At 44.0% G+C, this 14,443-nt stretch overlaps 1 protein-coding gene and 1 long non-coding RNA gene across 14 annotated transcripts in view; one reads left to right on the top strand and one right to left on the bottom strand.

The window, feature by feature from the left end:
• The window catches only part of mib2 (MIB E3 ubiquitin protein ligase 2), a 35,582-nt gene extending 28,194 nt beyond the window's left edge, over nt 1-7,388 (top strand). For 7 of the 13 annotated variants that reach the window (XM_078085040.1, XM_040193266.2, XM_078085045.1 and 4 more), the window contains 6 exons: nt 575-701; nt 780-1,043; nt 3,803-3,981; nt 4,138-4,331; nt 4,493-4,558; nt 4,798-7,388. In XM_078085040.1, coding sequence (XP_077941166.1) covers nt 575-701; nt 780-1,043; nt 3,803-3,981; nt 4,138-4,331; nt 4,493-4,558; nt 4,798-5,096 — 1,129 coding nt within the window. In that variant the 3' untranslated portion in view covers nt 5,097-7,388. The remainder of the gene's footprint in view (nt 1-574; nt 702-779; nt 1,044-3,802; nt 3,982-4,137; nt 4,332-4,492; nt 4,559-4,797) is intronic. The other 6 variants (XM_078085053.1, XM_078085030.1, XM_078085062.1 and 3 more) reach the window with 1 other exon arrangement.
• On the bottom strand, nt 2,452-9,924 carry LOC144385297 (uncharacterized). Its single transcript, XR_013451509.1, has 3 exons — nt 9,784-9,924; nt 4,229-4,361; nt 2,452-3,968 (listed from the first exon to the last, which is right to left on the bottom strand). It is a non-coding gene; the product is annotated as an uncharacterized LOC144385297 (long non-coding RNA).
• Nucleotides 9,925-14,443: the final 4,519 nt, after the last annotated feature.

Raw genomic sequence — 14,443 nt, 5'->3', positions numbered from 1 at the left:
GCCAAAACTAAGGCACATGACAAAAAGGAGGACGGCTCAAATCTTTCACGATATTCCATCCGTATTAAAGCAAACTGGTGTGATGCTTAATGGGACGATGGTGGGAACGATTTACGTCTACCTTCACGTAAGGGGGTATTAAAGAAAGGGTTCGCTGTACATCAGGACAGTTGAATGGGTGTCGATTGAGAATTGGCCGCCTGTGCGTTCCTGTTATATCGGCTTGTTAACACCTCTACAGCTGCATCTCCGTCCGAGCTGCTGTCAATCCAGGTGTGGCACAAGATGACGCAAGCCTCTTCTGAGAGGTCTATACAGACGCAGGGCTGCTGTTGGACATGCTGTGTCTGATGTATGCAGCACATACGTGTATGGAAGGGACTTCTTGGATAGGATGCGTTGCAGTATATTTAATCTGGGGATACTCTTATTCAGCTCCACATCCAATAGCAGAATCTTTTGTATTCCCACTGGGCACCAGGTAGTTCTTTCTGGTACCTGTATCATTCAGCGGCCTGTCGAGCCCGGTGCACTCTCCCTAATCGACTGGTGTGTTGTCTGTCGGTGTCCGCAGGGCCACGGAGAAGATCCTGGCCAGAGCGCGGCAGCTGGCGGACGTGAAGAAGGAGGACGGCTTCTCTGCGCTGCACCTGGCCTCCCTGAACAACCACCGGGACGTCGCCGAGATCCTCGTCAAGGAGGTGAGCTGGAGACGGGAGCGCAAGGGCTTTAACCAAAAACCGCTTTAGACGTCTGATTCACCTGTCTCCCCCCCACAGGGACGCTGCGACATCAACATCCGCAACAACCGGAACCAGACGCCGCTGCAGCTGGCGGTCACGCAGGGCCACACTGACCTGGTGCAGCTGCTGGTGTCCGAGGGCGCCGACGTCAACATGGAGGACGAGGACGGGGACACGGCCATGCACGTGGCCCTCCTCCGCCCGCAGCTGGCCAACGTCATGCTCGGCCCCGCCACGGGGACCAGCAGCACCCCCGAGGAGAGCAGCGAAGGTTGCTCCTCCACATCGCTCTACTGCCGGGTGAGGACCGACGGGGAGGTGACCCGTTGTCTCCGTGTTGTTGGTAGTTGTTCCACTGGGACTTCAGCAGCTGATCACTAAATTGTGGGTGTTGTTGGGATTGAATGAACTGAAGGGAACTAATCCCATCATTTTTAGAATATGCAAACACAGGGAAGATAAGTGCACCAAGGGCTAAATACTTGAAACTGGTGGGTGCAAATTCAAACAGAAGCGACAGTTGCTGGTGAAACAACCGATAAAGAACCAACGACGTACACAAAAAAACATTCAAAGAGGTATAAATATAGAAGGAATGAGGGATAAACGGACACAACGTGGGGGGTGGATTAGGACTAAAGGAGGGACAAAAGGATTAATGCAGTCTTAAGAAGTAACAAACAGACTCAGAGCTGGGTAAATAAAGGCTTAGGGGCTGAGATCTCTCTCAACATTGAAGCAGGGAGGGAATGGTAAACAAAAACAAATGAAAAGAAGGCCAAGTTTTTTATTACATTCTGAGCGGTTGATTTAAGATAAAAGGGTTAGTGGACTTTGCCAGTTAAATGAGGGGATCAATGGGTAAGAGGAGGGAAAATGAGTGTGGTGCAACCGAGGAGAAAGGACTTTAATGTGTAAACCGTGTGGGAGAGACACGTCCAATAGGAAGCGTACAACTCAAAGCAACAACTTGTTGACAATTGAAAAAATCCGAACACCCTAATAACCAAATTGATTGAAGATTATAAGGCCCCACTGTGCGGCTTTATTTTCTTGGCAAGGAAGAAAGATAAATCTCTAAATCTCTTATTGCGGTTTTAACAGCGAGTCCTGGCAAAGAGACCAAGAGCGATGGTGTAAAAAAAGGGAAAGAGGAAGTGCTGAAGGGTTGAGAAGGGAAGAAGAGACAAAGCTCTAGTTAAAATGTCTGTGATAAATTCAGGAGGACTGTGTAAGGCTTAAACACACCATATGATTTTTTTTTTTCTTTTTTTTCCCTGGAGCGTTTCTTCAACTTGAATGTCGAAAGCTACGTTAGAAGGATGCGGTATTATTAATGCTCAGCCTTAAATAACTGACAGAATCCCGAGGCCCCCCTCTAGTACGTCTAACCCCAATGTGACACTTTGACATTTTGAATATAATTTTTCCCCCGTTAAATCACTCTGCGGGGGAGGGGCGTCCCGTGCATCACCGCCGCACTCCATAGCAAAGATGACACAAAGCACAACGAGGCCTCGACTGAACGGCGCGTGCGATAATTCCCTCCAGTTTCCTCACATTAAACCAGAATGAAACCATTTGTTTTTTTCTCTGAAGGTGCAAAATACCTTCTTTTTTTTTATGGTGACACAAACAATAATGAGAACAAACAAATCTGTGCAATGCTTGGTAGAACCCCCTTTTGCTGCAATTAGTTTTTGTACATGTCTCCACCAGCTTCGCACGTCTAGAGATGGAAATGTTCATCCATTCTTGGAACAAAAGCTGAAGCCCAGTCACATTGGATGGAGCGTCTGAACAGTAATTTTCAAATATTGCCGTAGATTATCAATTTGATTGAGGTCTGGGCCATTTTAAAACATTAACATGCTTTGGTCTGAACCATTCAGTCGTGGCTCTGGCTGTATGTTCAGGGTCGTTGTCCGGCTGGGGGTTGAACCCCATCAGCCTGATGTTTCCTGCACCGCGTCTCCCTGTTGGGACGGTGTGCTCAGGGTGAGCAGCGGTGTTGGGTTTCCTCCACTCAGCGTTTTGCACTGAGGCCAAAAAGTTCCAGATATTTTTAATCACCTAACCCTGCTTCATACTACAGCTTTATCCCCGAGCTGTTTGGTGTATTCATACTGAGATAATGTGGATGACAGATGGACCCTATTTACTAAATTTAATTAATCAATTAAATTAAACTAAAAAAGACAATTGGTCGCACAAGAACTTTGTTAGTGGTTTTACAGTAAAGAGGGTGTTGGTCCATTACATACCAATGAAATACATTTTTGTCAGGGTATAACCACGGATTCAAATATCTACCCCAGCAAAAGTAGAACAGTCCAAGGGGGATGAATACTTATGCGAGGCATTGTATTGGGTTTAGCGGCTAAATATGTAGGATTCTTCATTGTAAAGCTGTGGGTCATAAACCAAAGGGCAGGCGGCTGCTGCAGAGTGAGGAGGTGATTCTCAGTAGTTAATTAATAGCGGCTTTGTACACCGTGTATTGATAGTCTGAGTCTAGTTTAGTTCCTCATTGAGAGACCTTGCTTGCTCAGCCCTTTTTTTTATGAGACTGTTCTATTAGTTTCTGTTAATTGCGCCAATGACGAATGTCCTTTTCAGTCTACATGACCGCAAACACTGCAGCTCCACTCAACATCCTGGAGCCCTGCCAAGCCAACACACACACACACACACACACACACACACACACGCGCAGGCATCCACTCCCACCCATAGAGGTGGCCAGGCTTCAGTGCTCAGGGCTGTTTTGGACAACGTCAGCAGAAGACTTATTGGGGCGAGATCTCCAGTGCTGATTAGATTTGCTGAATCAGTCTTGGCAGGATAGCCCTGGTTTTTATAAACATTTCCATTGTTATTCACTATCAGCTGTGTCCCTGACGCAAATGTTCTTCAAAGTATTCCTCTGTACCACAAGGTCAGTCCTCTAGCCTGAGGGGGAATATAGAGGTCCGCCTCAAAGTCTCTTTTGCAACTTATTCTCTCTTCCTCTTGTCTTTTCCGTCCCCTTCTCCCGTCGCCATCGCGTGTGTCCACAGCTGAGCGCTACGGGTCTTCTGGGGAGCACGGAGCTGAGCGTCGGCTCGGCCATCGCTTGTTTCCTCGCGCAGGAAGGGGCTGACGTCAGCTACGCCAACCACAAGGGAAAGAGCCCCCTGGACCTGGTGGCGGACAGCGGCATGCTGCAGCTCATCAAGAGCTTCTCTGAGAAACACAGGTACGTTTTTTTTATAAGCACTGCGGACATTTGGGTAATAATGCTTAATATTCTGGCTTGCTAAACCGAAGAGGAGATTGTTATGGCTATTTACTTGAAATGAACTAAATATTTAACTATGAAGTGTTTTGTGAACATCTGCGTTTTGCCCGTCAGGTTGCAGCGGCTGCAGGCCATCACATGTGGGCAGGGCCTGAGCAGCGCCAGCCTGCGGCGTGTCCACACCACGCCAAACACCATGACCAACCTGGTTCTTCCCACGCCGCCGGGGCCCAGCGAATGCCTCATCTGCTCCGAGCTGGCGCTGCTGGTTCTCTTCAGCCCCTGCCAGCACAGCGTGGCCTGCGAAGGTGGGTGGAGACTGGAGGCGGAGGCGGGCTCTGCCCACAACGTCGATGAGGAAGCCGATGGCTTTCTATTTGGGGTGTTAAAAGACGTAGCGGATTCTTTCTGCTGTCTGGGAATTTTTTGTCTTTTGTGTTCTACTCTGACCCGGTTCTTGTTCAAACAGAGTGTGCCCATCGAATGAAGAAATGCATCAAATGCCAAGTCACAATCACCAAGAAAATCCGACAAGGTAAGAATAATCCTCTAGTTGTTGTCATCTGTGACATGCCAGTAGGACCGTTCTCTATAATGCAACATTTACAGACAAAACAGGAGAAAATAACTCCTTGAAACAGTGATGTGCTGGTGAGGTTGCTGTAAAATAAAGCTTTATTATTTCTAACACAGTAGGACTTTCCCTTCCTGCACAGCTTTCATACATTTGACACGCATCAGGAAGCAATAACCTGCCTATGTCTGTTTACTCAGTTCCTCACTGCTCTGACATCATCCATGTTGACGCCCCCCCCACCACCTCTTCCACAGACCAAACCGAGGTGGACTGCAGCCCCGGCACCGAGAACTCTGAGCAGCACAACCTGCTGGAGCAGCTACAGTCTCGCTACCGGCAGATGGAGGAGCGCATCACCTGCCCCATCTGCATCGACAACCACATCAAGCTGGTCTTCCAGTGCGGACACGCCTCCTGCATCGACTGCAGCGCCGCGCTCAAGACCTGCCCCATCTGCCGGCAGACCATCCGCGAGCGCATCCAGCTGTTTGTCTGAGCGCCTCGGTCACCGCGGCGCTTGAACCACCCAAAGAGGATGTTCGGCGGGGGGGGGGGTCGGGAAAGAAGATTGGGCCGACCTACACCTGCCAATCCCCACGCCCTCCCTCCCCCATCAAACAAGTGCAGCGCGGGCGGGAACGCGTCGAAGAACTTCCTTTTTTTATTTTTTGGCGTCCGAACTGCCGCGCCCGACGGGAAGCCGGCCGGGCGACGCTGGGAGGCGATGCTGCCTCTTTGAATACTCCGGGAGAAGGTGCCCCACCTCTTCTTTCCCCCGCCCAGCCTCCACCTCTTGTAATCTTTCCCACCTTTCGCTGCTTTAGGTGGATTTCTGTTACCCATCATCCTCTCTGGCTGTCTGGCCTCCTCTGTTTACAAGGCTGCGCAGAATCAGCCCCCCGTCTTCTCGCCCTTCAGCCCGTCCTGTGAATTACGTTTGCTCTCATTTGTACCAATCTCTTAATAATCAGTGTTCGTCTCTGCGGAGGGAGTTGGTATAACTAAAAGCTCTCTATATAGTCCCCGACCACTCGCCTGTATGCAAGGGGAAATACACACTATATATGCATGAGTATATGCATATTGTAAAGCTGAAAATGACTGTGCCGTCATGGGTGATTTGTTGTTGTTGTTTTATTTCTTTCTGGTTACATTTGTGGTTTTAAATGTAGCGATCAGTACAGGTTTTTATTTATGTGTGAAAGGTGGTATTACTTGGTAATGTCCTTTTGTTTTCGGTTGATGTTTGCTTGGCAAAAATGTTTTTGTTTCTACTGAACTTCAGCCCAAGCATATGTCCTTTACTCAGGGTATCGAATCATTGAAAGCACTTGTGATATCCATAGCGGGCTAAAGAGTCCCCCCCCAATGCACGACACACCCACTACTACAGAGACTCAGTGTATCGGGTCATTTTTTGTAGGGTTACAGAAAGAAATGCTCACAAAGGTATGCAGTAGTGACTTAATCCACTTTATCAATCCTCAAAGTTCCCCTGTCATGAGTAAAAAGAATGTTTAAAGAAGCAACGAAACTGACATTTTCCTCCCAAAAATGTCAAACAATGTCCTTGAAGCGTGTGCGTGTGCGCGTGCGTGTGCGTGTGTGTGCGCGTGCGTGTCCCAGCGATAAATCATGTTTCCTTCTTTATTCGCTGGATACGTTTTAAGACCTAGAATCAGAAGAGGCACAACATGAAAATGTTTTTTCGCGTCTACCTTCATTTCAAAAGACGCCCCCTTCTCCTCTGGATTTCTGGATTGTAGATCATCTTCATCCTTTCTAACGTGCTGGTGTGATTTCTTGAAGGGCTGTTGCGTATGAAAAAAAATAAATAATCCTACCTATTTAAATTGTTATTTAATTTTTATTTTCTATAATAAGCTTCCAGAGACAGGCGTTTTCTTTTTGTCTTCATTAGATCCCAAATCTTGGGAAAGCCAATGTTTAATATGTACATTTGAATGTTGGGGAAGAAAAATGTATCAGTTCTCACTCTGCCTTTCTTCTTTTTTTTTCTTTTTCTTTTTTATGTGTAAAGAAAAAAGACGTAAGAGAAGCAGCCGGAGGGACTGAGACGTGTCTACCACGAGTTTTAATTTGAGGAAAGAACTTCTACATCTGTGCCAAATCGCATGAGGATGTGCATGGGCATGCACGCCCAAATTTATCTAGACTCATTATGCTAAAGCCCTCCAAGCTCTAGTGAGGGTTCAACTATTCCAGCGGTGTGAAGTGAACCAGAAGTTGGAGCATTTAGTTGGAAATAAGAAGCGTTATCTCCGCACACTCGGTTCCTGATGTTAGAAGTTAAACTGATGGTGTTTGCCTCCTGACTTCAGCTGTTGAACCGACTCATGTTTGCGATGAAAAGTGACGCAACGATCACTTCCAAATTATTATCAGTCCCATATTGTTTAGAGCTTTTTACAAGTATATATATATTTATATTTTGTGAGACATTATTAATTAAGGGACACGTTTTTAAGGATTGTCCATTGGTGTCCTAAGTCGATGGGACTCGAGGCAAAGGCAATAATGTTCTAGAAAAAAGGGGGTAATGTTTGAGTTCTTTTACTCCCCTGAAGGAGGTCTCTGTGAGGGCGGGAAACACATTTATGTATAAAAACACAAAGCAGCAAATGTTACTATTGGTGTTTGTACAGTTCAGCTCTCGGAGTTCTGATGTTGGCCTTATTGTCCATTCCTCCTCTGTTGATGTTTTTTCAGTTGTATTCTGTACAAAAATATTTTGCAATAAATATGGAACTGTTTTCTAAGGACTTGGCATAATTGTAGTGTTTTCTTTTTCCTCCTTTCACTACTACATTCTTTTCAGTATATTTTTAAGTTGTAAATCCGTAGCTTACATTTAGCTTTGTCGTCAAGCCTTTTGACATTAGTCATTTGATGCCCTTTTTCACTGTTTACAGATATTGTTCTCAATGCATCTTGCGAATCTCAAGCAAAGTAATTTTAAAGTATTTTCAACTGCGTAATGTTTGCATTTAATTGGACGTGGACCGGAATTATTAATGTTTTATCTCCCGATGGGGAAGATGTTAAGTATCTTCTATCTCGCCCTTATTGACTTAAATAATACCGACTCTCAGACACCACGAGGATGGTGAACAGATTGGAAGATGTGTTTTAATTCCTCCAAAAGGTGTTGGCCCTGTACCCTGAACCCTGTACTTTGAAGTGGTGATAAAAGATCATACTATTCTAGATCCAGTGAGGGGGAAACCATATGACGTATTCCACATTGACAGCTGAGGTGATCAGACGGCAATGAGCAGGTTATGTTTACAGCATCTGCAGCGGCTGCAGTTAAATGCTGCTGTGGGTCACTTCTCTGTGCAAACACGGCTCGGATGGCTTTGGATTATGACTCCTCACTTGGCGTGACCCCTTCTCCGAAGACAACATGACAGCCCTGAACACTGAATAGAATACAGCAACGATCTCAAACAAAGTTTTTTCTCTCTACCACATGTTTTGTAATAAAAGTAATCTAAGGAAAAGTGTTCTGAAATCATTTGACAGTTTTTGTTCAACTCCCAAACATAAAAAGCATTTTCAAAAAGTGAACAGCAACTTTAAAATACTAGTTAGAACTGTACCTAAATATTCTTATTTAAAAAAAAAATAGAATGTAATTACTTCTCAAATGATATTTTGAAATCAATTAGGAAGGACATTTGTAACTTGTACTTTTTTATGCCCTTATATTTTTTATTCATTTAGTTCTTAGCTTTTTTGTTTTTAAAATGTTTATTTTCTGATCATGAAGACTTTTAAGATTAATCTTTACATTTCACATACTTGTGTTTAATTTTTTGTCAGATGTCCTTCTGATGTTATTAACAGTTTCTCAGTTTTACATTTTTTCTGTTCTTGTTTATGTCCTTTTATTCATCTCCTCCCTAAAACTAACCTTTGTAAACTTCATATAAAATGGTTGTTTTATCCACTTAATTGTATCAATTGTTTGTGTTGAGAGGATGTGATGAGACCACCACCTAGTGGCGCATGTGAACTGTAATGGATGTCATTGGATAACATGTGCACTCCGCCCTCAGGTCTCCCTACAGGGGGCAGACGTGCTCACAGATCTCCTGCACAGTACGTGCACATCCACACTGACAGGCTTTAGTTTTTAAGTAAACCTCACCCTCCTTCTGTTTGACACATGCAGTAATTCCTCTGCACAGCTCACCGCTGTGTGTTGCGCCTCCGTTTGTTTTACTTCCAATGCAAAGAGCTCTGTCCATCTTGATGTAACTGACTGCAGCTAGCGGCTGTTTTGTTTAACAAACATACCTTAACTACGTTAAAATAATTTGTTGCATTTATCCGGCCACATTAATCGTGATTAATGCGTTTATGTTGACACCCCTAATTAATAGTATTGTCTCTCCACTCAAAAGTAGATCATCTGCAGGAACGAGTTCCGAGAGCCAACTAGAGGACGATGGCGCAAATCCTTCAAAATGAATAAAACCACAGCAAGTGCATGTAGAGGCCAGTTTCCTTGGTAACCATGTCTAAGGCACGAAGACGAACCCAAGGTGAGCCACAGGGCTCTTGATCACCTTGGTAATGGTAGAGCCACGTAGACCCCCTGGACCTGTAGTCCAGCACTTCACACTAAATGTAGTAAGTCAGCAAACTGTCATTTAGACATTTTAAAATATTTGAGAAAGAAGTCCCAACTTTTTGACCATCACACACAAACAAACACACAATGAAGTTAAGTATCTGAACTCTTTTTTGTAGTATTCAGTGGCAGAGCTTCAACTATGGATTTAAAAAGGTAGTTGAGGCTGATTCATTTTACAGTTTGTGTGTTGTGCTCACTCACGTAAGACACACACACACACAAAAAGAGTAATTTAAAGAAACAATTTCAACTTTCGTTTACTTTAGGTAGGTCATCATCTATTCTCTCGCGTACTCACGAACACAATCTACTTCAAATTCAAAGAATGCAGAAACGCAGTCACTTTTCACGTAAACACACAACTCAACAGGCGCAGACACGCGTACTGAACAGCACGTACATACTTTATCTGTTAAGGCAAACGCATGTTTACATAAGCTACATACAGACAGTCTCTGATGTGAAACAAACGCACACCAACCCGGCCTTTATATCTCTCTCTGACAAACGCGCTTCATACCTTGCACACGCGTGCCACTCTGGAGTAGAGCACCTTCCCAGCAGCCCCTTCTGCCTCCTGAGCGCGCTCGGTGAAAAACACATAGACCTTATCATCTTCCGGGTTATCAGTTTCAGACAGCGGCGCTACCCGCACAAACTGGGCATCTGGAGAGAGAGAGAGAGAGAGACGGGTACAACAGAGTTTAAATAACTTGGCACCACAGAAAACACTTCACTGCAGATGTAGATGTCCAAACAGATATGCATTAAAAGAGCAGCTGTTTGATGAAGGATTCCAAGACTGTTGGCATGTTGGCTGTCAGCAGATGTTTGTGTTTCATGTGGAATACCAACATATCAAAGAAGCCAATCAATAAAAATCCTAGATCCTATACCAAATAAATAAAATGACTTGCTATTACTTAGTACGTAACATTTAAATATTGATCAAAAAGGTTTAACATATGTCAGCTAGTCAATACAAATGAGAGCACGTTCATTACTTGGCTCCTCTATACAGCAGGCATTAAAGTGTTCATCAAAGTAGTGTGTCAAGCCATTATACTTGTACAGGATGATTGAATTGTTCCTGCTCACGCATGCAAACACGTATGCATATGCAAAAAAGCACAAACAAACGCACACACATTTAAAATACAAATGAATCCAAAATATGAAAAACATTAAGCAGAAATACGGTCCATTGACAATTGTCAATGTGTTGCGTCTGACAGCGTTTTAGTTCTGTCATGCTCTCTCTCTTCCTCACCCTTTGGATTGGATCTCAGAACAGTAGCAACCTTCTGCAAAAGAAAAAAAACACCCAATTATCTTCACTCTTAAGTAAATTAAAATGTATTTTAGACATTAGGCTTTGTTTAATTAAGTTCTGATAAAATAAATAATTTTTAAACTCAATATAATGTTTTATATTGGGGGGGGGGGGGGGGCAGCAATGACGTCTGGGGTTAATCTGACACAATCCACAAGTCCAAAAATTGGTGCACGAAGGAATTAAACATACAGTTTCATATACGATTAAGAAAAGGAATGTTCAGATAAAATCTTGATATATTTATTAAGTAACCATCCCTGTTGCTGGGTACTGCTGATGTCCAATCTTGATGTTTCGGACCCCCGACTCTATCACCTCATCAAATATGTCTATATTTAGAGAAATTAAAAAGACATTTCATTAAATGATCATACAGATTATGTAAGCTTTTTGAGTGACTACATTTTTATGTTTACAAATGTATGAATGATATATGAGACAAACCTTGAAGAAACTGGAGGAAATCCAAGATGTGACTAAGATGTGATTCTTTTGGGGAACCATGCCCAGCATTTCCTGTTGCATTTTATTAAATATATGAGTCCCTTAGCTTATCTAGCGTTGGCCAAAGTAATTATAATGAATGAGCAGTCAATATGAGACAGTTTCTAGTAACGTTAGTTGTTGTTAATTAGTTTTAGATTATATAACATAATTAATGTATCACAAGAAATATCAGATTATTAATGCATACCACTGCTGTTATTAAAGAGACCCTTCGACACGGGGAATTTAGTATAACATCCCCATTAGAGTCCTCCTTCATCGCTATTGTTCACCTCCCTTACAGATTAACATAATTTAACATAACTTAGTGGCCTCTACAGAAGCTTCGTATGCACGGCTGCCCGTTCAGTCCAGCTGTTTTACCTTTAGTTTCTCCACCACAGGTCTTCCCTCAAACGCGCGAGACCAGCCCTGACAAATGTGCAGCCTTGGGCCCAAACAACAATGCAGCCCAAGGTTGAATCTATTTTTGAACGCAGGTTGGCCAAATTGTATGTCACTCATATATATCTTTAATCGGGAATTCTTCTTACACCTGCCCTTTTTGGCCCTGGCCCCCAACCCAGCTGAGACATGGAGGCAGGCAATACCTTACTAATAACATTAATTATCTTACAAATATTACTGGATATTTCTTTTTTTATATTGTGGTTCAAGGTGGGCTAGGCATTTAGTTTACATCCCTTTCCTTTAAAATATAAAACGTTTTAAGAAGTTCCGATGCTGTTACTTTTTAAAATACATTTCACAGGCGTTTGGTTTTGCTATCGGTCGCCTCTTGTCGTTTTCCTCGTGAAAGCTGGAGTGACAAAGTCTTAGTCATGCACGCTGCTGAAGCCAGTTTTGCATCTTGGTTTGATTTGGACAACAGAGGTCAGGAAGTGACCTAAGCATGACAGAGCAGCCTTGTCTCCTGCAGCAGCATTCATCAGTGAATGCAAAGGTATTTGCATAGTAAAATACAAACTGAAGTCTTCTGGGAGTGAAGGTCCACCCATTATTGGAGGATGGGGGGGGGGGGTCCTATGGGTCTTTGAGTTTTCACAATGTACTTTTCGATATCTCATTCATTCTTTTAAAGTTTGATTTAGCTGGTTTTGCAACAAAAGCAATCAAAATACACTCATTTACATTTACAACAGGATAAAATAATGAAAATAAATCAACCGTTTCATTATCGTTTAAAAGCCCATTTATTTTAAAATTAAAACCCACAAAAAAGTCCAATCCAGAAATACATGACTTGATATGACACCTGTCATCAGTCAGACGTCAAGACTGTGGGACCTCACTGACCTCAGTGGCACCTGAAGGTGGCAACTTAGTGGCATCTCAGTGGCAGCTCAGTGGCAGCTCAGTGGCAACTCAGTGGCAGTCGTCTGTCAGGCGTCACAACAGCAACAATCGTTCGTCACTTGACCTACCCACCAGAAAAAACATTTTTAACACGCGATTAGCATTCAGCTAGCGGACTTAATGCTAGTAAATGTACACTTGACGTAGTCAGCGAAAAATACACATCTAAAGCAGGGAGCTGTGTATCACCAGGATATATTTGGTATGTATTACTGGATGCACACACTAGTCATTCTGTCCTGCCTACAGCTACAGCATATTTATGGTATTGAACAAGTAGCCGGAATAGAAGTTGTTTAATCAAAGACTCTGGACAAGTATGCGTGTTCAGGACCATGCTGACTACTGTTGTACAAAAAAAGGAATACTTTGACTGTACAAAGTGAGATGGTATCCTCAAAAGGACCATTTGCACCAGTTTGAACTGAAATAAAAATGTCTCAATAATTCCAGTCGAAGACTAACATAAACGTGTTAAGGGCATCTCAATTCTCTACTATTGTTAAGACAAGTTAAATATTTTTTATCTAAAACACAATAAAATGATTTCATACAAGTCAGAGAGGTCTTTAACACAAGTACATTGGCCTTTGTCTGGAATTATTGTTGGGGGGGTATTTGGTGGACCCAAAAGCACACGCACAGCAGCCTTGGATTTTCAGCCAAAACGACTCGACTTTTCACAAAAAACAAACTAGGGGAATACGGGAAGCAGAAAGCGCTCCTCTGGCTCAACTGGAGTCGGGAGGGAAACTCCACCGACGTCTGGGGTGGCTCAAGCAGGGTCCGGTGTGGAAACCCGAGGCCCGACACCATACTCACAGTCCAACTCAAAAGCAGGTTACGTGCACCTGAGACCAGCCTGGGTACTGGGACGGACTGACGACGAGCCTCTGAAAGCAGGAGCCCTTATGCTCGTCACCAGTGATCCCCGGAATGAGCCACAGCTGGGCACGTGGGAGAGGGGTGGGGCCGGAGGCGGAACACACGGGTGGAAACTATAGGTGGAAAAACAAAACAAAACAAAATCACAGACTGGGGGGAAAACTGTTAAGAAAACCGGGTCCCTAACAATTATTGAGAAATTTGCAATTATAGGGCTTTTTCTTTGAAGAAATCTCCAAATCTGTACAGTAAATATACCTCATATTCAGCCTGCCGGTAGTCAGAGAAGTCCTTAACACCCATGCATTGGCCTTTGTGTGGAACTATTGAGAAATATGTTTTTTTGCAGTCCAAATATGGAGAAATTGTCCTTTTTGAACAATTATATGCTTTTACTTGCAAAATCTCCAAATGAGTACATTAAGAATATTTAATTTATTATAGAGTAGTCAAAGGGAGGCACGGTGGCGTGGTGGTTAGCACTGTTGCCTCACAGCAAGAAGGTCCTGGGTTCGATTCCGCCCAGTGGCCTTTCTGTGTGGAGTCTGCATGTTCTCCCCGTGTCTGCGTGGGTTCTCTCCGGGTTCTCCGGCTTCCTCCCACAGTCCAAAGACATGCTCTGGGGATCAGGTTAATTGGGGACTTTAAATTGCCCGTAGATGTGTGAATGTGAGTGTGAATGGCTGTATGTCTCTGTGTAGCCCTGCGATTGGCTGGCGACCAATCCAGGGTGTACCCTGTCTATCGCCCGAAGTTGGCTGGGATGGACTCCTGCCCCCCCGCAACCCTGTGTGCAGGATAAGCGGTTTGACAATGGATGGATGGATGGATGGATAGAGTAGTCAGAGAGGTCCTGTACACACATACTTCTATCACTGTCCGGAATCTGCTATTTAAATAGCCTTTATTCCGGTTAATACCGTACATGTCAGCATACACGTGCACTAAAACTCAAGCGTCTGCAGAGTTGACCACCGACATCTGAGCGTCAGCTGACTTGACCACCGACATCTGAGCGTCAGCTGACTTGACCACCGACATCTGAGCGTCTGCAGAGTTGACCGCGGTCACGCGCTGCAGCGGCAACAACTCGGCG

This window comes from Gasterosteus aculeatus, chromosome 2 (assembly GCF_964276395.1).
Source record: "Gasterosteus aculeatus chromosome 2, fGasAcu3.hap1.1, whole genome shotgun sequence".
Lineage (NCBI taxonomy): Eukaryota > Metazoa > Chordata > Actinopteri > Perciformes > Gasterosteidae > Gasterosteus > Gasterosteus aculeatus.
The sequence above is the reverse complement of the archived record's forward strand: the minus strand, read 5'-3'. Positions and strand labels throughout refer to the sequence as shown.